The 25,978-nt window shown below is 43.2% G+C and overlaps 1 protein-coding gene across 1 annotated transcript in view; it reads left to right on the top strand.

Moving 5' to 3' along the window:
• The window catches only part of HSD17B4 (hydroxysteroid 17-beta dehydrogenase 4), a 1,616,359-nt gene that overhangs the window by 454,436 nt on the left and 1,135,945 nt on the right, over nt 1–25,978 (top strand). Inside the window, exon 8 of the mRNA XM_044059338.1 lies at nt 14,852–15,039. Within this exon, the coding sequence (XP_043915273.1) occupies nt 14,852–15,039 (188 nt within the window). The remainder of the gene's footprint in view (nt 1–14,851; nt 15,040–25,978) is intronic.

The following is a 25,978-nucleotide window of genomic DNA, read 5'->3' as shown; positions in this document are numbered from 1 at the left end:
TATGGTATCAGCATTGCCACAGTTTAGACATACTGATCTCCGTCCTGCCTTGCCTTCAAAAGGAATTTTTTTGGTGGTCCAGGGCATGTACTCTAAACAAAGGGAAACCCTTCTGCCTGCCTCCTGCCACTCAGATTCTGACCACGGACGCCTCGGATTATGCTTGGGGAGCCCATTTTCGGGGCAACTGTCTGCAGGGCCTTTGGACAAAGGATCAGAAGCATCTGCATATCAATTTAAAGGAAATGTTAGCCGTTCAGAAACCTCTAATGGCCTTCAGGAATCTTCTACAACCAGGACAACTACTAATACGGACAGACAACACCACAGTTATGTGGTACATAAACAAGCAAGGAGGGTCTCATTCCTACCCCCTTTGCAGACTAGCCATGGATCTATGGAACACAGCTCGAGCTTGCAATCTGGATCTTCAAGCTCAGTTTCTACCAGGGAAGCTAAACTTCCTGGCAGACAGTCTGAGCAGAAACCTTTCGGATCCACACGAGTGGATGCTGGACACCAAAATATTCAGGATGATAACAGCAGTCTGGAGATGTTCTCACGTAGACCTCTTTGCATCCCATCTCAATCATCAACTACAGAATTTTTGCACCAGGACTTTCCACAAAGAAGCTTGGAAAGTGGATGCCCTTTCATTCAGTTGGAGGAACCTCTCGGGAAATGCCTTTCCGCCTCTTCCTCCTCTTCCACGGGTATTATTAAAGATAAAACAGGACAAGCCCAAGATGATAATCTTGCTGGCCCCAAATTGGCCTAGACAGTTTTGGTACCCAACTCTAAAAAACCTATGTCTGGAGCCCCCTTGGGTTTTACCTCAGTCTCCGAACCTTCTGTCCCAACATCAGGGTCAGGTTCTACACTCTCATGTCAGAACTCGCAGCCTGGTTAATCCAGGGCCTTTAATTTCTTCTTTCCTACCCAAGCAGGTTACGGATGTCATTTTAGAAGCCAGACGTCTTAGCACTAGAAAATCTTATGCAGGAAAATGGAAAAGATTTTGTTCCTGGATGCAGGCTCAGGATTCTGATCCTCTTCTTCCAAACATTCCTTCAATTTTACTTTACTTGACAGATCTCTTACATAAGGGCCTCTCTTTCTCTTCCATTAAGATACATGCCTCTGCTATTTTTGCTCATTATAATACAGACTCTCCAATCTTTTCCCACCAGCTCATGAGACAATTTCTCAGAGGAGCTAAGAATTTAAGACCTCCTAGATCTCCTCCCATTCCTGCTTGGGATCTCAACTATGTTTTGGAAAAACTAACCTTGCCTCCTTTTGAGCCTGCTGCCTCTTCTGACATCAAGTTTTTATCTTGGAAGACAGCTATCCTGTTAGCCCTAACCTCTGCCAGGAGAGTTTCAGAGTTGCAAGCTCTTATGGCTGTGGAACCTTATATTATTTTTCATCAAGACAGGGTGTCTTTCAGGACTAATCCTACCTTTATGCCTAAGGTGGTTTCCAAAGTGGCTTTAAATCAAACTATCCACTTGCCAACTTTTTTCCCCTCTCCTCAAAATAAAGGGGAAAGGATCTTACATTCCTTGGATATACACAAACAACTACGTTTTTACCTGGACAGAACCAAGGACATCAGAAAATCAGAACAATTGTTTGTTTCTTATGCTTCTAGTTCCCAGAGGTAAAGCCATTTCAAAACAGACCATTTCTAAATGGATTGCTCATGAAATCAGATTTTGTTATTCACACCATGGAAAGCAAATCCCAGGGAGTATACGGACTCATTCCACCAGAGCTGCTGCCACTTCTGCGGCCTTCCTCAGGGGAGTTCCTACCAAAGACATTTTGGAAGCTGCAACTTGGAGTTCAGTGCATACTTTTTCTAAGCACTACAATCTACGTCTCTACTCTAAGTCTAGGGCAGGCTTTGCCTCTGCAGTCTTGCAGGGCCTTTTAGCCGCCCCTTCTTCTTTATGACCACCTCCCTTTCTTTCTGCTTTGGGATTCTACCCTACAGTAATGACTGCAACAGTGAAACACGATGAACATAGTACAGTTGTGTACACCTACCATAAATGTAGATGTTCGAGTGTCTTCACTGTTGCAGTCTGGGATGTCCTTCAAGAATGCAACTGCAGTCATAACATACGGGTTGTCCTGCCTCAGGCAGCCCTCGGTCGGCCGGATTCCAAAGTCTGGGTGTGACGTCGGCTGATGTCGCATTTCTCTCCGACGTCAGAGCAAGACTACACATGAGAAAGCTTCAATGGTACCTAAAAAGTTTATGGTCTCAACACAGCAACAACCTAGAGACAACCATACCGCTCATTCCATGCCTACAAAAGGAATTTCTATGGTGGGCCTCGGTAAGCCAGGCAAACACAGGTATGTCATTCAAAAAACCTCAAATAACACAAACAATCACCACAGACACCTCAGACCTAGGATGGGGGGCGCACATGGAAGGCAGATGTGTTCAAGGACAATGGTCTCCAAAGGAAACACATCTGCATATCAACCAAAAAGAAATGCTGGCAGTGATGCATGCCATCGAGGCCTTTCGACAACAACTTCAGCAAGGCCACCTGCTAATACGGACAGACAACACCACTGTCATGTGGTACATAAACAAGCAGGGGGGCACCCATTCTTACCCCCTTTGCAGACTGACAATGAATCTTTGGGAAAAATCACTGAGCTTAAACATACAGTTGCAATCCCAGTTTGTTCCAGGGAAAGACAATGTGCTGGCGGACAGCCTAAGCAGGAATTTTCTAGACCCCCACGAGTGGAGGTTACATCCAGAAATCTTCATACGACTCACCTCGACATGGGGCAGGCCAGAAGTAGACGTATTTGCCTCCCACCTCAATCATCATCTACAAAAGTTCTGTTCAAGGACATATCATCCACAAGCATGGAAAACAGATGCTCTCTCATTCAACTGGAACTTCCTAAAAATCTATGCATTCCCACCTCTGCCTCTGATGACCACAGTACTACTAAAGATCAAAGCAGAGAAGCCAAAGGGGATCCTAATAGCTCCAGACTGGCCAAGACAACACTGGTACCCACTACTGCGGAGCATATGTCACAACAAAAACTGGGCCCTTCCCCAATGGCCCCATTTATTGACTCAAAACAACTTCAAGACAGTACATCCCAGCATTCAGACGCTCCAGCTAACAGCTTGGGAGATTCCATGAACAACCTCAATCTATCTCTCTCAAAGGAAGTTCAGCGGATACTAACAGAAGCCCACAGACCATCCACCAGAAAGGTTTATTCAGCGAAATGGAAGAGATTCAGCATTTGGAATACCAGCAAGGGTCATGATGCATCATTATTGAACATCTCACTCATCCTGGAATATTTGGCAGATATGCTACAGAATGGTCTCTCATATTCTTCTATAAAAATACATGCTTCAGCTATTTCAGCTAGATACAACACTGATCCACCTGTGTTTTCACATCCTTTGTTAAGGCAATTCCTTAGGGGAATCAAGAATATAAAGCCACCAAGAAAAAGGCCCCAGTACCAGCTTGGGACCTCAACTATGTCCTAGAAAAACTGACTTTACCCCCCTTTGAACCAGCAGCTTCTGTGGACTTGCAATTTCTCTCATGGAAGACAGCTTTCCTGTTGGCAATTACCTCAGCAAGAAGGGTTTCGGAATTACAGGCCCTAATGGCAATACCACCGTTCATAACCTTTCACAGAGACAGGGTCTCCTTACGAACCAACCCTAGTTTTCTGCCAAAAGTGGTATCTAGAGTTTCTTTAAATCAAGCAATTCACCTGCCTACTTTCTTTCCCAATCCTGAGAACAAAGGGGAAAGACTGTTGCATACCTTGGACATTCACAGACAACTTCACTACTACCTGGACAGAACCAAGGCCAATAGGAAGTCTGATCAGCTTTTTGTAGCTTACGCCCCTGGAGTACAAGGAAAAGCAATTTCCAAACAGACTATTTCCAAATGGATTGGACATTGCATCAGATTTTGTTATTCCTTCCATGGAAAGAGTGTACCAGCCAATGTCAGACCACACTCTACCAGAGCTACAGCCACCTCTACAGCATTCCTAAGAGGGGTGCCTACAAAAGACATTCTAGAAGCTGCTACATGGAGCTCCATGCATACATTCTCCAAACACTACAACCTCCCTTTATATTCCAGATACAGAGCAGGCTTTGCTTCGGCAGTCCTGCAGGGATTGATAGCTACACCATCCTTTTCCTAGAGCATACCACCTCCCCCAGCTAGGCTATGGTATTCAACCCATATGTTATGACTGCATTTGCATTCTTGAAGGACATAGTACAGTTTTGTACCTACCATAAATGTAGATGTCCGATAGATATGCAACTGCAGTCGGGTTTTCCCTCCCTCCTTCCCCTCTATGCCTTGGGTCCACTCCTATCCCTATTATACTTAGCTGGGGATATCTGTTATGGTGTATCTGTTTATTGCTTATTTATTGTCTGGAAACCTATTTTTGTCTTCCAATCTGATTACAGCCTTCATTGGAGGGCACCTGGCATCTGGGGCAAGAAACACTGAAGAAGATGGCGTCGGCTGATGCTTATATACTCCAGCCGCTCTGACGTCGGAGAGAAATGCGACATCAGCCGACGTCGGACCCACACTTTGGAATCCGGCCGACCGAGGGCTGCCTGAGGCAGGACAAACCCATATGTTATGACTGCAGTTGCATATCTATCGGACATCTACATTTATGGTAGGTACAAAACTGTACTTTTCCCTCCCTCCTGTCCCCTCTTATTTTTACTTTTGTGTGGTTCCTTTTTTTTTCACCATTCTTCTGAGGTGTATTTGCAAAGGATATGGGACCTTTCTCATTTTGGGACTCCTGACATCTGGGGCAAGAAAAACTGGAGAAGATGGCGTCGGCTTTCAGCTTTATACTCCTGGCGCCCTGACGTCAGGGAGCATGGTTGACCAGCCGACGCCAGACCCAGACTTTGGGATTCTGGCCGACCGAGGACTGCCTGCCAGCAGGGGAGAACCCTACAGTCATGACTGCAACAGTGAAGACACTCGAACATCTACATTTATGGTAGGTGTACACAACTGTACTTTCTTTCAAAAACTACAGAGTTTTTAAGGCCCAGGGTACGCACCACGCCCAAAAAAACGATGACCCAAGCTCAGCCACCTACTTCCTTGCCTCAGTCTCAAATCCTTAAAATGGCAGAAGACCTTACTATGCTTATTTGGGGAGGCAAGGCTACCCCTTCCTAAAGAAAAAGAGACTTCTCTCCAGTAGTTTTATCTGAACAGAAAGAAGTCCGATGACTCTGATGCATCTGAATATGAAGATATGCAACCGCTCTCTGCTTATGAGGATTCAGATGCAGAGGAATCCATCCCTTTAGCCTCTGCACCTGTGGACTTTTCCTTTGGGGAAATCCTACATACTTTAAGGGAGCATTTTCAATGGGAATGTCAGGACTATCCTCAGTCAAAAAAGAGACTCTGGGAATTCTTAGATCTACCACAGCACAGACCTCTGGCTATTCCACCTGTCCTGGATGTTGTGGATGATGTTTTTATGGAATCCAGTCGGACTCCTGACACACCCTCCCTCTTGCTCCCAGGAAACCTGTGAGTCCCTGACTCTCACAATTTGTTTTTAAAAATCCTACTGCTGACCCGAAGGTCATCTTTCAAGGACCTAAAGGAATCAAAGCAACTTCAACTAAGAATCCCACTGCCTTGGATAGGATTCCCGAGCATTAGACAGATTGGGTAAAAAAGTATACACTTCTGCTACTCTTGCTATTAGAGCATTAATTTGTCAGTTCCACATGCTAAAATATCAGCAGCATACCTTGGAACTCCTCAAACAAAAAATATCTTCTTTTCCAGCTTTTGCAGAAAATAGAGTTACATGAGTTAATGCATTCTGCAAGTCAAGTAACTAAGCACACCTTACAATATGGCTTTGACGCCCTATAAGCATCTTGCAGGGCAGCAGTCACTGGTTCTGTCCTTAGAAGGCATGCTTGGCTTAAGGAACAGACCTTACCAGACCATGCCAAATCCAAATTATTGGACGCACCCTTGAAGAAAGACAACTTATTTGGCACCAAGGCAAAAGAGGTCTTAAAAACATAAAATAAAAAGCTTAAATCTATGCAAACAGTTAAAGACTTCTTACAGGTACAGCCACTGAGGTTCATTAGGCATTGCCTGGTCCTTTCCTGCCCCCTCCAGGCCAGCTCAGCCCAGTCCCAGAGGAAGCAGACCCACCCGACAACAGCCCCAGGGAATGCAGAGATCTAAGCAATGGAGTTCATCCTCTACAAAAACAGGAAGTACAAGGCCACCCCCTTATGGTAAAACCTCACAATGACTTTACACTACCACCCCCTCACTCTGCCCACCTGCTCGTGCCCCTAGGAGGAAAAATTGCCTACCACACAAGCAACTGGGCCACCATTACCAACGACCGCTAGGTCCTCAACATGGTGTCCCAGAGATGCAAATTTTATTTCCACACTCTGCCAACTCCAAAAGGGTTCCCAGATCTTCCTCCAAACCAGTGGGCAGAGGCCATAAAGCAAGTCCTTTCCCTGCTCTCCATGAGGGCAATAGAACATGTTCCTGAAGAACAGATAGGCCAAGGTTTCTATTCCAGACTCTTCCTGGTACCCAGAAAAGAGGGCACATTGTACCCCATCCTCGATCTATCCATTCTAAACTAAAAGAGGCCATTCTACATATCCCAATCAGAGAATCATGCAGGAAATACCTACGTTTCAGGGCAGGATCTATGCACTTTCAGTTCTCTGCGCTTCCCTTTGGGTTATCTACTGGTCTCAGATATTTCACAAAATGTCTGGCTCCCACCATTGCTTTTTGCAGACAAAGAAATATTCAAATTTACCCTTACTTAGACGACTGCCTGATTCAGGCAGACAGTCAGGAAAAGCTTCTTCAGTACCTGACCTTTGTAAAGGACCTACTGACCTCCCTGGGATATACTATCAACGAAAAGAAATCAAAACCAGTCCCCACACACAAAATTGTATTCCTGGGTGCAAGCGTGGACACGGCATCCCAGATGGCATTCCTTACTCCAGAAAAACAAGCCTACGTGACAGACTACTTCACTCAGCTAGCCACCAGAACCCAGTTAACGGCAAGGGAAATCCTGCAAGCTCTGGGGTTCATGGCATCTTGTATTCGTCTCATTCCATATGCCAGACTGCATATGAGGAAACTACAGTAGTACCTAAAAATTCTTTGGTGTCAGCACTGTCAAGACCTGGAAACTCTTATACCAACGATACCTTGTCTAAAGAAAGATTTTCTTTAGTGGGCAGCATGCAACCACAACAAGGGACTTCCCTTCTCACGGGGTTGTGAGACCTCACCAAAGACGCATCAGACTATGCCTGGGGTGCTCACCTGGATGGCAGGTGCATTCAGGGCCAATGGAGCTGAAATCAAATACTTCTGCACATCAACCAAAAAGATATGTTAGCTGTTCTGCATGCCCTGACAACTTTCAGACCCCTACTTTCCCTGGGGTCTCTACTGATCAAAACAGACAACACCACAGTGATGTGATACATCAACAAGCAGGGAGGGACTCACTCTTGTCCTCTCTGCAGGCTTGCCATGACCCTTTGGCACATGGCCTCAGCCATGCAACTGCACCTACTAGCACAATTCCTGACAGGCCCTTTAAATTCTCTGGCAGACAACTTAAGCAGGAACCTGCTAGACCCACACGAGTGGCAGCTAGACCACAGAATCTTCACCCTTGTAACCCAGAAATGGGGCACCTCGAAGATCAACCTATTTGCCTACCACTCCAATCATCTGCTCAGCAATTTCTGCACCAGGGAATCTCACAGCAAAGCCTGGAAAGTGGATGCTGTGTCCTTCCAGTGTGTAAACCTCTCTGTCTATGCATTTCCCCCTCTACCACTAATTTCAAGGGTACTGCTCAAAATAAGGGAGGAAAAAACGAGGGCAATCCTGATTTCCCCAGACTGGCATGCCAACACTGGTACCCACTGCTGTGCAGCCTGTCACCCCGGCCACCATGGCACCTACCTCAAATCCCAACACTCCTAGCCCAGAGGAATGGAGAAGTCATGCATCCCCAATTGCAGACCCTCAGCCTGGCAGCCTGGCTTATTCCCTGAACTCTCCTCAAGTTGCCAGCCTAAGCAAACAAGTTCTAGATGTTATACATGAGGCTAGATGCCCTAGCACTAGAGAATCCTATGCTGACAGATGGGAAAGGAAATTTTGGTATTTACTTTCTACTGGTGTTCTTCCACCATAACTTAGCTCCCTATTGGGTTCTCCTGACAGGGCAAGAAAAACTGATGTAATGGCGTTAGCTGCCTGTTTTTATACCACTGACGACCTGACATCACTCCTGGAGTGACTGCAACCGACGCAGAAATACTTAGCCTCTGATATTCGGGCCGACTGAGGGCTACCTCTGGCAGTATAACCCAAATGTGATGACTGCAACAGTGAATACACTTGAACATTTACATTTATGGTAAGTGTACACAACTGTACTTCCTCCAGTAAGACTTTATTTAACAACAAGTTATCCTTCTTTTCCATATGACTTTCTTTTATTGCCCTTTTGGTCTACTGCCATAACTGAGTTTTCTTCTAAATGACTATAAAGCCTGTCAGCATCAATTCCCATGTGTAGTTTATACGTCGTCGGAAGGCAGGTTATTGGTCTATAATTTTTAGGGTAACTTGCAGACTCGCTCTGAAGTAAGAGCATTGTTTTGCCTTTTGTTAGCCAGGTTGGTGTTCGTTCGGGGTGCGCATATAAATAGTTCTTACTCATGACTAAATCCTCATGCGAAGATATTAATACTTTTAACCAAAAGTTAGGTACTGCATCTGGGCCTGGGGTTTTCCAATTGGTGGCTTTTCTTAACTTTGTTTCAATCTCTCTGGCTGTTACTTCATCCCATTTGATATCCTGCACCTTTAAACTTCTTATTTTTTTCTTTTACTTCTATCCATTTAGTATCTTTGTTGTGCTCCACAGGATCTTCATAGATACATCTCCAAACTATATGTACTTCCTTTTTTTTGATGGTCTTTCACTTCCTTTTACCTTATTTCGCAGTTCTCTAAAAAAAAACTTTTTTTGGGTAATCATTAAATTGCTTATTTTGTACTTTTCCTTTATATTTATCTGTGTACCTTCTAAGTTTTTCAGCCTGTGCTAATATTTTTAGTTTATTTGTGATAGTGCTTGCTAGATCTTGGTCTGTTCTAATACTGTGCATTGCTTTTATCACATCTGTCTTTCTTAATATTTTTGTTAAGCTGTTCCCTCTTCTGTAGTCTTCTAAGAGTCTTGTAAAAAGCTTTTGATGCTGTCTCTAATAATAAACTCTTTAACAGCTCTTTCTGATCTAAAACTTAGCCATTCCTCACTTGCATGGTTCCAGGATTACCTAACCAGGCACCAGCAGGCTGTAAAATGGCAACAGAATCTTTCTCCATTTCTACCAGTCACTCTTGCAGTTCCACAGGCATCTGTCCTAGGTCCTCTCTTATTCACCCTCTTTACTAACAATTGTTATACTTCTACTCTAAGTGCTTCCCCTGTCCAGTACACAGATGACTCTACCCTAATATGCACTGCTCCCACACTCCAGCAACTTCAAATCATAACACAACAGTCCTCCTCTTCAGTAGAATCTTGGCTAGCCAATGTTCAGCTCATCCTAAACCCAGACAAAACTAAGCTCGTGCTTTTTCTACCCACAAGACCCACGGACCCACCCCCATCCTTCTATATCTCATCAGCAAATAATACAGTTATTTCCCCAGTATCAAGTACTAAACTTGTCGGTGTGACAATTGATAGTAACTTGAGATTCGATACACATAGCACCGTCAGTAAAGGTCCACAAAAAAAAATTCAGACTTCTATACTGAAACAATTTCTAAAAAACACACAAAAGCCACCATTGCTAGGATACACCTTGTCTCTACCTTCCTTTATGCATCTCCTATTCTCACTAACCTTAAGAAATCCAACCTAAATAAACTTGACACCTGCTACAATAAAATTGTAAAGTTTGCCACAGGATCTATTGCTAGATCTCACCACTGCCTGGCACTAAGAAACTAAATTGGTTAGAACTGCCCAACCTCCTAGCCTACAACTAGGTGATAACTGCCCACCCATTACACTGCCAACCAGATAAAACTCCTGCCTTTCTCAACCACCTTCAGCCCTACTGTACCAATTGGGTCCTCGTTCCACAAACCACTATTAAAGATCTCTGTAGCTAATAACTCAGCTGGCAAATCCCTCTACTCCAGTTCCATAGCAAAAGTCTGGAATACACTGCCCCAAAATATATTAACTGCAACAAGCACTAGAAAATTCAAAAAGATCCTAAAAACCCATGTATCCAGTACATGGTTATGCTCTTGTACTAACCCCGGTTAAATACAAATTGTCTCTAATTTTAAGTCACCCTAGGAACATTTATACTAGTCTGCCCTTGAACTCTGTATTTCTAATCTACTTTTCCGCCTTGTTGAACTCTGGCTATATATCCTTGTCTAAGTGACTGGATAACTGTATCACCTTTTACTGTAAGTGCAATAAATATTTAGAAGGCACCATTGGATCACATTCCAGTAGCACAGTAGGAGCTTCAGCAGCTTACATTGGCAGTATTTCTGCACAATGATGTACTGTAGAGGCTGCCTTATGGATTCTTGTCCATACCTTCAAAGAACACTATTGTTTGGAAACTCAGGCAAGAGGCAGGACAGGGTTTGTTACAGAGGTGCTACATAGCTTTCTTTAAACTGTTCACCTCCCTTGGTAACCTACTGCTGCTTGGAGTTCAACTAAAATGTAATGATGTACTATTTGTGTGTAAAGTACTTAACATAGCAGTAGATCTTTGAAGAGAACTCAGTGCAACAAGAAAGATGTTCTTCATGTGTCACTGTTGCAGTTATCACACTTGTGTTATCTGCCTGCAGTTAGTCCTCAGTCAGCCCGCATACCAGAGACTTAGTATTTCTAGGTTGGTTGCTGTTGCTTCAGGACTGACGTTAGGCCGTCAGGGGTATAAAATCAGGCAGCCAACGCCATTACATCAGTTTTTCTTGCTGAGGAGCCTGAAGCAGAAGCAGTTTGCATGAGTGCCGGTCGGCCGCTACCTGAGTTTTCATTTCCGAATTGAATCATTCTGAAGTCTTCTAAAGTGCATACCCCATTGGGGATCCTTTTTTCTTGCTCTAACCGATGTCAGAAAAAGTGAATTGTCTCACCTGTGGAAAGCAAATACCACACCAAGATTTCCATTCTTACTGCATCACCTGTTTAGGCCCAGACCACGATGTTCCTCACTGTCCGTTTTGTGCTTTGTTCAACACCCGATTGCATTACCGATATTCGACTAGTACTTAAAAAGTCTTTGGTGCCAACATTCTCAGGACCTGGAAACCGTCATACCTATCATACCTTGTCTAAGAACAAAGTTTCTTTGGTGGGCAGCAGCATGCAACCACAACAGGGGACTTCCCTTTACTCAACCCCACGCCACCCAGACCCTAACCACAGATGCATCAGACTATGCCTGGGGGGCACATCTGGACCACAAGTGCATTCAGGACCACTGGAGCCCAAGTCAAATTCAACTGCACATCAGCCAAAAAGAGATGCTAGCTGTTCAGCACGCTCTGACAACTTTCAAATCCCTACTCTCACCAGGACCTCTGCTAATAAAGACAGACAACACCACAGGTATGTGCTACATCAGCAAGAAGGGGGGAACCCACTCCTACCCACTTTGCAGACTAGCCATGGCCCTGAGGAACATGGCCTTGGACATGCATATTCATCTGCAAGCTCAATTCCTGCCAGGCAAACAAATTCTCTGGCAGACGACCTAAGCAGAAATCTCCTAGACCCACACGAGTGGCAATTAGACCCCAGCACTTTCAACCTTCTAACCCAGAAATGGGGGATCCCGGAGGTGGACATTTCTGCCTCCCCCTACAATCACCAGCTCAGCAAATTCTGCACAAGGACACCTCACAGCAGGGCCTGGAAAGTGGATGCCCTATCCTTCCAGTGGGTAAACCTCTCAATCTATGCATTCCCCCTCTCCCTCTTTTCACAAGAATATTACTCAAGATAAGACAGGACAAACCAAAGGCGATCTTGATTGCCCTGGACTGGCCACACCAGCACTGGTACCCACTACTGCGCAGCCTGTCACCGGTGCCACCATGGCACCTGCCCTAGATCCCAACCCTCCTCACTCAGCAGGAAGGACAGATCTTGCATCTGCAACTGCAAACCCTGAATCTTGCTGCCTGACTTATTCCTTGAATTCTCCCCAAGTGACCAGCCTAAGCAATCAGGTGCTGGACGTCATTCTTGAATCCAGAAGACCCAGTACAAAGAAATCCTATGCTGATAAGTGGAAAAGGTATTGTTCCTGGAGTCAATCTAAAGGAGAGGACACAGCACTGCCCTCCTTGCCTCTAATCCTGGATTACCTAGCAGATCTACTCCACAGAGGCCTATCCTTCTCCTCCATTAAGATCCATGCCTCTGCCATCTCAGCTCATTACAACACTGAGCCACCTCTCTTCTCTCACCCTCTCATCTAACAGTTCCTGAGAGGGGCAAACAACTTAAGGCCACCAAGGAGAGCCCCCACCCCTGCTTGTGACTTTAACTTTGTACTGGAAAAGCTCACGCTACCCCCCTTTGAGCCTGCAGCGTCAGCAGAGTTAAAATTCCTCTCTTGGAAAACAGCCTTGCTTCTGGCCATCACTTCAGCTAGAAGAGTGTCTGAGCTACAAGCACTTATGGCTGTGGAACCCTTTATTATTTTTCATGCTGACAGGGTCTCCCTCAGGACTAACCCTTCCTTTATGCCTAAATTGGTGTCCAGTGTAGCTCTCAACCAATCTGTCCATTTCCCAACCTTTTTCCCGAATCCTCAAAATAAAGGAGAAAGGATCCTGCACTCCCTAGACATGCACAAACAGCTCAGATTCTACCTTGATAGGACTAAGTCCTTCAGGAAATCTGACCAGTTACTAATCAGTTTTGCACCGGGGGCAGAGGGCAAGGCCATTTCAAAACAAAAAATTTCCAAATGGATAGCACACTGTATCCATTTCTGCTACAAACACCATGGGATACCAACCCTTCAGGGGGTCAGAACACATTCCACTAGGGCAACTTCTACCTCTACAGCATTCCTCAGGGGAGTCCATACCAGGGACATTCTGGAAGCTGCTACCTGGAGTGCTGTTCACACCTTCACCAAGCATTACCATCTGCCTATCTTTTCCAAATCCAGGGTGGGTTTTGCAACAGCAGTCCTGCAGGGCATACTAGCCAGCCCCAATGCTTCTTGACTGCCTCCACCCATTCTTCAGCTTTGGGAATCAACCCAAATGTGATGACTGCAACAGTGAAACACGAAGAGCATAGTACAGTTTTGTACACTTAACATAAATGTAGATGTTAGAGTGTATTCACTGTTGCAGTCCTGGTTTTCCACCCTCCAGACCCCTTGTCCCTCTCTCTCTCCTTTTTATGCCTGTTATTCACCCCTTACAGGGCTTTTGGTATTTACTTTTTACTGGTGATGTTTTTCCCCTACCATAACTTGCTCCATATTTAGGGGGCTCCTGACATTTGGGGCAAGAAAAACTGATGTAATGGCATCGGCTGCCTGTTTTTATACTCCTGACAACCTGACGTCAGTCCTAAAGTGACGGCAACTAACGCGTCAGTCCTAAAGTGACAGCAACTGACGCAGAAATGCTCAGTCTCTAGTATTCGGGCCGACTCTGGGCTACCTGCAGGCAGATAACCCAAGTGTGATGACTGCAACAATGAATACACTTGAACATTTACATTTATGGTAAGTGTACACAACTGTACTTTTATTCTCCCTGCCCCCCCCCCCCACACTGTATGGGGTTACCTTTTATTGCAGGTATGATGTTTGGGGAAAGCATTTCTTATTGTTTATTGGATGTTTTGTTCATGCTTAAATTCAGTGTGCTGAGCCAAATGTTTGCCACAAACACACTTTCCTGCAGGGCATCTTAGCTTGATGGAGCAAAGAATACATGACAGCACTCACAGGGAAATAGAAGTGCTGAAAAAAAGCTGGGACACAGGAAACAGAAGGTAGGTAAACCCAGGATTGACTCTTAAAGATGTGCTGCTATGGTAAGTTCTGTATGCACTTCAGTTTTTGCTTATAGTACATTGTAACTTATCGGAAGTGTTGAATATGCATGCAGCAGTCTGCGTACAACGATGACCATTACCTGAAGGGAGTATACTGCTTGAAGTACAAAGCTGATAGAAAAAACAAAATATCACATAAGTTAATGCCCACTTCCGAGTCTTTGTGTGAAATCTGCTGTTATTGTGTGCCTCACAGAATTGTACCTTACGAAATTTGTTAGTCAAGTAATTTTAGTTCAAAGTACCATATTCTTCTACATTTCAGAACTGTGGTTTTCCATGATATTCTGAAGATCTGCTCACAACAGACTTGGAGATTTGTATCATATGTTGAGGTGTCCTTCTGCATATGCTGAGGTATTGTCTGGTCATGTGTACAGTGTGGGTCGTATCCCTTTTAAATTTGTCCTTTAAATGTCCAAATTTCTGCACCACAGTTGCATTCCATAATTCTGTACAGGACTGTGTTCTACAACCTACCAGTTGCTCTTAAAAGTGTCATATTATCTGTGTTAGTACTTTACCTTGTCTTAGATCAGGTTAGTCTTTTACTGAAGAAAATTATTATATCTTTTCTTTGTAGAATTATTATGACATCATCTGCTGCTGGTATTTATGGCAATTTTGGACAAGCTAATTATAGTGCTGCAAAGCTGGGTGTTCTGGGCCTTTCAAATACACTTGCTGTTGAAGGTGCAAAGTATAACATTCATAGCAACACCATTGCACCAACTGCAGGATCTAGACTGACACAGACAGTCATGCCTGAAGGTGAGTACACCTTAGAAACGATTTTTAACAAATCTTGTTAACTAATGATTCTTTTTACTGAATTAATTGAGAATGAATTATAGTAGAAGCAAAATATCTCTGTTTTGAATATCCAAGTATGCAGTTTGAATGGGTTAAGTTTTGGTATATCTTCTCCGTTTTTAAGAACCTGTGGGTTTCAGCTTCATTACTTTGTCAGGCCTTATTTAAAGGTTTCCAAAATTCCACTTTCTCTTCCTGAGTAACTCTAACATGTGACATTTGTTTTGTGGATTACTTTGAGAAGATTGCTATCTCCCAAAATGTGTACATTTAAAGAAGAGAATAAAGCCTTAATACAGCTGAATGCAACCAAAACTTTATCCCTGTTTTAAGAGTTTTGAGTAAAAAGCTGTCTTATTTTTACTGAAAATGAATGTTACATTGTTTTGAGAAGTCTTATTTCAAAATGCAGTTTGTATAAAGCAGTGTAGGGAGAGATGACGGAGTAGCATGATTTCATTGTATAGAGTTTAAAATGTGTACTGCATGTAGTTTTCACTAGTGTAGTTGGCTTCCTTAAAAAAACAGCAAAATACATTGTGGTTGATTTACATATTTATTTTTAGTGACTGAGTAAATTAAATAGATCTGCATTAACCAGATGACACAGTGTCTTGCAAAAATAGAAAAATGATTGGTAGCACTGTGGTACAGTAGTTATTATTGCTTCCTCACAACGCTTTGTTCTCTAGTTTAGATTCCAGCTGGATTGTCTTCTTTGCAAAGTCTCAATGCTCTCTGTCTTTGTGTGGAATTTTTCTTGCATCTCTAATGTTATCACACAGCCCTGCAGTATCCTGTTAGGTGAATTGGTGATCTAGTTTAAATTAGGTATGTGTATATGCAAGTTTTACAAGTTTGTAAATTGGCGATACTTCAAGTCACTCATAACTGAGTTAGTTTTGTGTATATGTTTGTTTTTGCGATGCACTGGCATCCCTTCCAGGATTGATTCTCTCTGCCTTACACTCACTGCATGCCAAGCTTGGCTCTCACTCCACTATGATCTTAAGTAGGATAAAGCAGTTGTCAAAATTTAAAAGGATAAAGGTATTGGGATTCCACCTCTAGCGGTCGACCAATTAACAGTGACGTACCACAAGGATATGTGCTGGGCCCTATGTTGGGAATATATTTCTCGGAAGTCCAGGCGAAAGTAGATGGCTTGTGCCTTGCCAAGTTTGCTGATGATTGCAAACTGGGCACAATAACTGAGTCCCCAAACAATGTTAACATATTACAAAAGGGGCTAACATAGACAAATGATTGGTGCCAAAGCCACGGACAAAAACTATACACCAAAAAGTGCATTCTTATCCCCTTTGGCAAATAGGAAGTCCCTGCAAATTACAGTATTGACAGCACCCCCCCCCCCCAAGCTCAAACCCAGTGGTGCAAGATTTGGGAACACAAGTTGATAGCAATGTAAACCATGTGTCCACAGTGCTATGGAAAGTCTTCTATGATGCACGCATCTCATAAGTAAGGTCATCGCATCCAAGACTAGGGATGTTATAGCTCCTCTGTACTTGACCCTCATCAGACCACTAATAGAGTACAGTGCTCCCTTTTGCATGTACCTCACCAGACACCTGCAACAGCTGGAGAGACCACAGAGGTTTCTTACCAAGAAGATTCAAGGCCTCCAAAATATGACCTACATGGAAAGACTGAAGGTCATGTCACTGTACTCTGTATCCCACAGGCTGCTGAGAGGTAACTTGTGCCTGGCTTACCGGGCAGTCTCTGACCCTACCCTAATGGACATGCTGCACATCCGCAAATCAAATTGGACAAGAGTCACTTGCTCCAGGCATCTCAAACTAGCCTGTGACATTAACAGAACATGCTGGAGAGACATATCTCCCAGAGATTGCCACTCCTCTGGAATAAACTGTCAGTTCATGTGAAGCAGAGCTCCTCAATAACCCTGTTCAAGTGCAACTTAGTTGGATGGCAGACCATAAATTCACCCAGGAGGTGGCACCTATGTCCTTCATGGACAGGAGCAGTCAGTGCTGATCATAGACTTGCTCTGTGAATAGTGACCGTCTATCCAATGTCAGTTAGAGAATATGGGTATAACATGGCTAGACTTGTAAAGGCCCTAGGACCGTTAGCCTAATAACCTGCTATGAATCTGTAAAATGAGATCAATGTTCCCCACTCGGTGACACAGATAAACCCCTGGCTGCATTCTGATTACACCGTTTTGAATAGCTGAGTGGGCCCTGGTGGGGACAGGTTGGGGAGGATGTGAAATGAATGGCTGTGGCTCACCAGTGGCTTCTGACCAGCTGTACTGGTGCCCCAGTGCTAAGGGTGAAGGCCTCGGAGCAGGAAAAGCAGGCATTGGTGTTGTGAGTGTTAGCAGGGGCTCCCCAATAACAGCAGACCTTGCCTGAGCATGCAGAGGATTATGCATGCTGAGATAGAAGGCATTGATAGTGCCTTTTGTGATAAAGGTGCTTATGTCACAACCAGGGGCATAGCTATGGCTTAAAGTAGAAATGTCTCCATTGCTCGCATCTCTGGATGCTAACAGGGACACAAGCACCTCTCATAGCTTCCTGTATGACTGAAATTTTGGGTGATTTACCCAGTACTCTGTTGGGGAACATACATGCTCTGATAAATGGGTGACTTGATGGTCAGAAGGCACAGGGCAAAAAGCACGCAGAATAAAAGAAGAATTGAGAATTGTGAGTGTAAGAGATTACAGTTAGGAAGCTGACCAGCAATATCACAAGATAGAAATGAATGGTGCAAAGCTTGTAAGACAAAAGTAACAGTGTAGGCAGACAAGTTATATTACTTAAAATGTTACAATGTTATCACTAGGTTATGAGACCTCATACAAAATCACTACAAGCCATAGTTTAGTATTGAAATGGGCCTTGTGAAAATTTAATAAAAGATGTTTGGGAAAAAATCACTACTGGCCATACTCCTTAAAGTCATGGTCTAAAAGCTGTTATACCAGTCCACTGATCCAATTAGTTCTTGAAACTCTCCAAATTTTAGCAACTGTTATTTCACTTGGCAGCCTATTCCATTTACTACTTGCTCTAAATTGGAAGTAGTTTCTTCCAGTTTTGCCTTCATATTATCTTAATCGACTTTTAATTGTTGTTTCCTGTTGGATGGTCATGTCTTAAAATCTTGATGCCTGTTCATTCCAAAGTTTCACTTTTTTTGCACCAATATCAGATCCTGTCTCATGATTTTGTAATACACTGATGCGTTTAATTTTTTTAGCCTTTACTAGGAAGAATTACAGGGTGAAAAACTAAAGTATTTTTGAACTCTCTGCAACATTTTAATACCGGTTTTAAAATATTTACAAAAGCCCTATACCATATTCCATAACTGTATCAAATAGTGTAAGAAACACCAAAACTAGTTAAAATTATAAAATAATAAAAATCCAACCACATAGATGAGACGTAAATTTGTTATACACCACCAAAAAGACTAAGCGTTTTCGCTAAATTCATATAGCATCATCAGAGTCATTTTGGTATCAAATCCATACTGTTTAAAAAGAAGCAGCATCCAGTTACTACTCACTAGTAATTAATTACACAATTTCCTCATTAATTTAAACATTTTAACACAATTTACCAACATTTATATAAAAAATCATATACATTATAATACGTATATTTATTTAAAAAAAATTCTATAAATACCTTACATGTGTACGCTAAAAAAATCACCATAAAAAATCTATTTTATTACATTTACCCTTTGCTTTAACAATGGTTTAAGGAAAATGTCATTCAGCCCTGGTGAATTTTGGGCATTTAAATGCATCTGCCATCTCATTTCTTTGACTTCTACTTCAGTTTCTATGTCCCCTTCCCTTCCGTCTATATAAACTCCATCTAGAGTGAAGAAAATAAACTTCTTAAAATTGATGCATTTTTTAATATGAGTAAACAGAGCATTAAATTTATTTTCTTTCCTAATTGCTCTTTGGTGTTCAGCTTTTCTATTTCTTAGTCTCTGGTTGGTTGTACCAACGTAAAATGCTTCGCATGATACCCAGGTTGCTACATATACTAACTTCAACGTATTGCAGTTGCATTTTCATGGGCATGCAATGGTTGCTCCATAGGTGCTTATCATCACATATGGCCCATCGTTTGTATACCTGCAATATCTGCAGGTTCCACATTTTGCCATCATAGAAATATTTTTCATTCTATTATTATTTGTATCCAACCATTCCCTTAAATTTCCCCCCTTTTTATACCCCCTTTTATATATATACTCCGAGGGTGACATATACTATGCAGTACTCTGCAACACACTTCTTTTGATGTTATATTCCTTAGAGTTGATTCCTTATACACTAACCCTAGGTGTTCTGTCATTTAGCTGTTTTTTTGTCCAACATGCAACATACTGGTCAAATCCACAACATTTGAGAGTACAAATAATTGATCTGTGTGTTACAAAATCAAGTCAGTATTCAGAAATACTTTTTTTTTATTTCACAAATTAAAATATTTGTAGTGCATGGAATGCATTGATTATCCTCCAGTATTCAGAAAAAGAAAAAAGTTGTGTTAAGAGTGCCAGAGTGGTGTATTGCTTGACCTTAAAGAGCAAAAGACTTGTTTCTGCCTGCTGTCCTTACCCTTAATGTGCCCCTAACTTCCTGTTAAAAAAAAAACAAAAAACTTTTAAGGTACTACAATAATAGGATGTGTTCACTTACATAATGTGAAGGAGGACAGCATAGCCTATCTAGATGTTTATTTGAAGAAGGATTTTGTAAGTAAGTGTTTCGTGGCTAACATCTGCTGTAAAGAAACATATTCTAACACAATGCTCCACTACTCTAGTGCCCACCCCCAACATCAGAAGAACTCTATAGTCAAGGGACAATTGGTTTGTGCTGCTCGGATGGTATCAGAAAATGTTAGTTTTGTTGAAGAATGTGAGGTTTTAAAGGACATGTTTATCAAGAGAGGTTACCGTGTGTCAATGATTTTGGAAATAATAGGGGAGGTACAAAACAGAAGAAGAATGGGAGTTTACAAACCACGATGTCTAGTACCGGTTACACTAACACAGGCTCCCTCTCTTTTGTTTCCATTGATGAAAATAACGTGGAGGATAATGGTTTGAGTTTTACGATGAGATTTATTACCCCTTACAGCATAGAGGCAGATTTAATAAAGTGTATTCTGGTGAGAAACTGGGGTTTGTTCAGTTTTGATTCTGACATAATAGGTAAATTGGGCGACAGACCTTACGTCACTTACAGAAAAGGTTATAATTTAAAGAGTGTCATGGAGATGAATAGTGGAATGTGTCACCAGATTGATGGGACTTTCAAGTGTGAGGCGTGTAGTTGTTGCAGGCACTTGGCAACTGGGGCCAGTTTTTCAATTGCTAACAAAACTTGCAGGATAAAGGGAAGATATACATGCTCTTTGAGGTCTGTAGTTTACCTTGCTACCTGTCAGCTTTGTCCCGCATTTTATGTGGGCAAGACTGACAGGAAGTTGAAAGAAAGGATGTTCTTCGTGTTTCACTGTTGCAGTCATTATATTTGGGTAATCTGCTGGCAGGTTGCCCTCAGTCGGCCTGAATTCCAAAGTCTTGGGTCCTGTGTTGGTTGCTGTCTCCTCTTCCATGACGTCAGGTCATCAGGGGTATAAAACATGCAGCCGACACCATTTTCTTTAGTCTTTCTTGCCACGCAGTGCCCGAAGCAGAAGCATTTCGCAAGTGCCGGTCGGCCAACTACTGAAATATTCGAGTTTGAGTTTCAGAACCGAAGTCTTCACTAAAGCTAAGTACCCCGTCGGGGAAACTTTTTTCTTGCTTTTTACCGGTGTCAGAAAAAGATGTTACTTCAGTGGGGGTTTCTCCTAGTGCTTCAGTCTTCTTTGCCTAGAAACATATGCTTAAAATGGCTGTTGTTTGGTTCGCCTGTGGGAAGCAGTCTTAGAAAAATCGGTTTAGTAGAAATTGGCCTACTAAGGGATGGACTTATCCCTGTATGATTCCCCAGTCTAGCACCTTTGGGAGGAAGGCTGTCTCTTTCAAAGAAAATTGGGATTAGGATACCCAAACCATGGGTTCTGTGATATCATTCATGGGCAAGGATCACTGGATGGTAACTTTTAGATCTCAAGGGAAGCTTACCTTGTGCCTATAATTCACAAAGGTTCTGGCTCCAGTGATAGCTTACTTCAGGCTAAAAAAGGAATTCAAATCTATCCTTACTTCTGACTGCTGTTCTAGCTCAAGAAAAGAGAAGACCTTCTACAGCATTGGATTTATGTCATAGCAGTGCTGCTAAGATGCCTAGATTTCTGTGAAATAAATAAAAAAAGGTCAGTCCTCCTCCTCTCTCAGACTTGGGTGTGTTTCTGGGTGTGAAGAGATGAGCAGCCTTTTTGGCCCCGTCAGTCCGGCTGACTGCAAAGGACAGTCCTGCATTCAAAAGGAAATTTTTGTGGGGCTCAGAGGAATCACACTAAACAAGGGACTCTCTACCCCTCCAGCCAGGCGGTCAGATTCTCTACGACAGATGGCTTTCAAGGAGTTACTTCTTCAGGGCAGGTGTTGATTCTAAACACAACATTTATGGGAGACTGCGCTCAGCTTGCAACTAACTCTTCAGGCAGGTTTCTGCGAGAGCACAGAATAAGCAGACAAATCATGGATCCCCCCGAGTGAAACTAAATTGACAGTGTCATGGGGAACTCAGACATAGCTGAGGAGTCTGGTAAGGAAGCCTCCATGGCCTTTACCCTGATTCCACTTTGTACCTACCATAAATGTAGATGTTCCAATAGTTAGGACTGCAGCAATGTGGATCCTCGAACATCTACATTTATGGTAGGTACAAAACTGTACTTTAATAATTGTATTACTTGTGGGAAGCAAATACCTCATAAGGATTTCCATTTATACTGTATTCCTTGCCTAGGCCCTGATCACAACGTGCCTGGCTGTCGGTTTTGTGCTAGATTTAACCAACGCACTATTAAGCGTCGGTATATTTTTGCATCAAAGTATTTTGGAAACAGATTTAACTGCCCAGAAATGTCATTGGATATCAATCTGACTACCGGAGTACATAAAAAGCGCAAAGAAAAGGACAGAGAAAGGCAGTCGAGATCCAAAACCGACGACGAAGCTTCTCCTAAGCCAGTCGCCGGTTCACCGGTACTCAGTGAGGCATTTTCGCACCCCCTGATACCTGCTCCCTTCGAGTTGCAGGCATCTACCGACACCCATGTGGAGTCTGGCATGCCGCAAGATACTCAGGGTATTGGACCGACGGATGCATCTCCCTTGGATGGGTCCGGAGCCGCTGAGCAGGCACCGGCTTCTGAGGGTGTATTCAGACCTCAACATTTTGTATAGCAAACCGACGACAGCTGCAAAACCAAAGATAAAAGCAACTTCTAAAACTAAAAAACTGATGCATGAGCCACATGCAGAGGCTTCTATGCCTAAAAAACAGATGATCAAAATGGCTGAAGACCTTATTACCTTGATCAGGGGTACCCATCCCCCTCCTGATAAGAAGCCCAGGCAAGACACTGATTATGACTCTTCAGATCAGGTTTGTATTTCCTCTGATTCCTCTTCTGATCAGGAATTATCTATACCTCCCTGTGAGGATTCTGATGCTGAGGAGTCTATTCCATCTGCATCTCCTCCTGAGGATTATTTATTTGGAGAAACCTTGCATACTTTGAGGGAGCATTTTCACTAGGAGAGTCGAGACTTCTCAGAATCAAAAAAGAGGCTCAGGGATTTCCACCTTCTCCCTCAGCACAGGCCTTTAGCCATTCCCCCTGTTTTAGACATTGTGGAAGACGTGTTTTCGGAGTCAGTCTTGTCCCCTGACTCCTTACCTCCATCTCCCAGTAAGCCTGACAGATATTACAAGGTCCCTGACTCGCATAAATTTTTATTTAGAAACCCTGCTGCTGATCTTGAAACTATTTCACAGGGTCCAAAGGGAGTTAAGGCCTCAACAGCAAAAAATCCTACCCCCTCTGACAGAGATTCAAGGGCACTGGACCGATGGGGAAAAAAGGTTTATACATCTGCAGCCTTGGCGATCAGGGCCTTAAACTGTCAATTTCATATGCTTAAGTGCCAACAACATGTTATGGGATTGCTGAAACAGAAAATGATGTTGATTTCAGAATGTGCAGAAAATAAAGAATTGCAGGAATTATTGCATGCAGCTGAACAAGTTGGAAAGCATGTGGTTTTGATTCCTTAGAGGCCTCCAGCAGGGCCGCAGTTATTGGATCTGTGATTAGGAGGCATGCCTGGTTAAAGGAACAAAATTTACCTGATCATGTTAAAGCTAAATTGCTAGATGCACCTTTACAACATGATTCTCTGTTTGGTATTAAGGCAGAAGAGGTTTTAAAGAAAATGGAAGACAAAGCTAAGTCTATGCAAACTGTTAAAGACTTCTTACAAGTGCAGCCACCAAGATTCAGTAGACATTGGCCTACCAAAACTTGGTCCTTTCCTGTGTCAGACAGAGCTCAAAGGGGCAAATCCAGATGCCCTTAGGGTTCCAGATACCAGGCGCAAGATTCATAGAGGTCAAAGCAATGGGGCGCTTCCACCTCCAAATCTGGGGGAGATAAAGCACAAACCTACAGAAAGCAATTCCAATGACTTCCCTCTGCCTTCACCAAGCACTTACCTTTTGGCAGCACCCATAGGAGGAAAATTAGCACTTTTTGCTCAAAATTGGCAGTTAATAACCCAGGACAAGTGGGTACTAAACATCGTATCACAGGGATACAGATTCCATTTCCACACACTGCCAATGGCAAATGTTTGGCCAGATCTGCCAAAAAATCAGTTGGCAGAGGCACAGAAACAGGTTATGTCCCTCATGGATATGGGGGCCATTCAGACAGTACCAGAACAGGAAAAAGGACAAGGTTTTTACTCAACTGTTCTTGGTACCCAGAAAGGACAAGGCCTAGTGGCCAATACTGGATTTATCGATTTTGAGCACATACCTGGACATTCCAAAATTCAAAATGCTGACTTTGCAGCAGCTTCTGCCCATGCTAGGCAAGAATGCCTGGCTGGTGACTTTAGATCAAAAAGAGGATTACCTGCATGTCCCAATAAGGCAATCGTGCAGAAGATACCTCAGATTCATGGCTGGCTTAATGCATTACCAATTCTCTGCACTGCCCTTTGGCTTATCTACTGCACCCAGGGTGTTTACAAAGTGCCTGGCACCAGTAATTGCATTTTGCAGACAAAGTAGTATACGAATATATCCTTACTTGGATGACGGTCTCATTCAAGCAGAGAACAAGGACACTCTTCTTCGACACCTGGCGTTTGTGAAAAGGCTTCTAACATGCCTAGGGTACACAATAAATGAAAAGAAATCACAACTGGTACCCTCTCAAAAGATAACATTCCTGGGTGCAAGCTTGAATACAACTGCCCAGATGGCTTACCTCACGCCAGACAAGCAAAGGCAACTGACTACTTACTTCAAACTGATGGCAACAAAAACTCAGTCTTCTGCAAGACAAATTCTGCAGGCTGTGGACTTCATGGCATCCTGCATACTACTGATTCCATATGCAAGACTGCATATGAGGAAACTTCAATGGTACCTAAAAAGTTTATGGAGTCAACATTCTCACAGTCTGGAAACAATGATTCCTCTCATTCCCTGCCTGCAACAGGAGTTTCCATGGTGGGCAAAGGCATGTCACCAAAACATGGGTTGGCCATTCACTCTACTCCCTGCCAGCCAAACCATGACAGCAGATGCATCAAATTATGCCTGGGGGGCCCACATGGCAGGAAGATGCATTCAGGGCATATGGTCACCAAAACAAATGCATCTGCATATCAACCAGAAAGAGATGCTAGCTGTTCAAAATGCCCTAACAGCCTTCAAGGACTTACTACATCCAGGACAACTACTGATAAAGATGGACAACACCACAGTCATGTGGTATATAAACAAGCAAGGGGGCACACACTCATACCCCCTCTGCAGATTAGCCATGGCACTGTGGAACACAGCTTTGACCTACCAAATACGTCTTCAAGCTCAATTCCTGCCAGGAAAACAAAACACTCTGGCAGATGATTTAAGCAGAAACCTTATGGACCCTCATGAGTGGAAACTAAATCCACAAGTCTTCAGCATGATAACAGAGAAATGGGGGAGCCCAGACATAGATCTATTTGCCTCTCTTCAAAGGTATCAATTGAAAAGATTCTGCACAAGGACTTATCGCAGACAAGCATGGAAGGTGGACGCCCTATCCTTCAGTTGGAAAAACCTATCAGTTTACGCCTTTCCTCCTCTGCTCCCCAAGGTCCTCCTAAAAGTCAGACAAGAGAAACCAAAGATGATACTAATTGCCCCGGACTGGCCCCGCCAATACTGGTACCCAATCCTAAGGAACTTGCCTCAATACCCAGCTTGGACCTTGCCTCAAAGACCACAACTACTGTCCCAGCAAAACAATGAGATCCTGCAAAATCAACTACAGACTCTGAACCTGGCAGCATGGCTGATCATGTAGTCATACAAACAACACCTGTCAGTAAAACTGTGATAGATGTCATTTTGGAAGCCAGAAGGCCTAGTACTAGAAAATTTTATGCTGACAAATGGAAGAGATTCTGTGCTTGGAATCAAGCACAAGAACTGATGCAGCAGAACCAAATACTCCTCAGATATTGCAATACTTAACTGAGATGCTTGACAAAGGCCTATCTTTCTCATCAATTAAAATCCATGCCTCTGCCATTTTGGCTCATTACAATACAGAGTCACCAATCTTTTCTCATCCTTTACTAAAGCAGTATCTTAGAGGAGCCAAAAATGTAAGGCCTCCTAGAA

This window comes from Protopterus annectens, chromosome 17.part0, assembly GCF_019279795.1.
Source record: "Protopterus annectens isolate FY-2018-M chromosome 17.part0, PAN1.0, whole genome shotgun sequence".
NCBI classification, from domain to species: Eukaryota; Metazoa; Chordata; order Ceratodontiformes; family Protopteridae; genus Protopterus; species Protopterus annectens.
The sequence above is the reverse complement of the archived record's forward strand: the minus strand, read 5'-3'. Positions and strand labels throughout refer to the sequence as shown.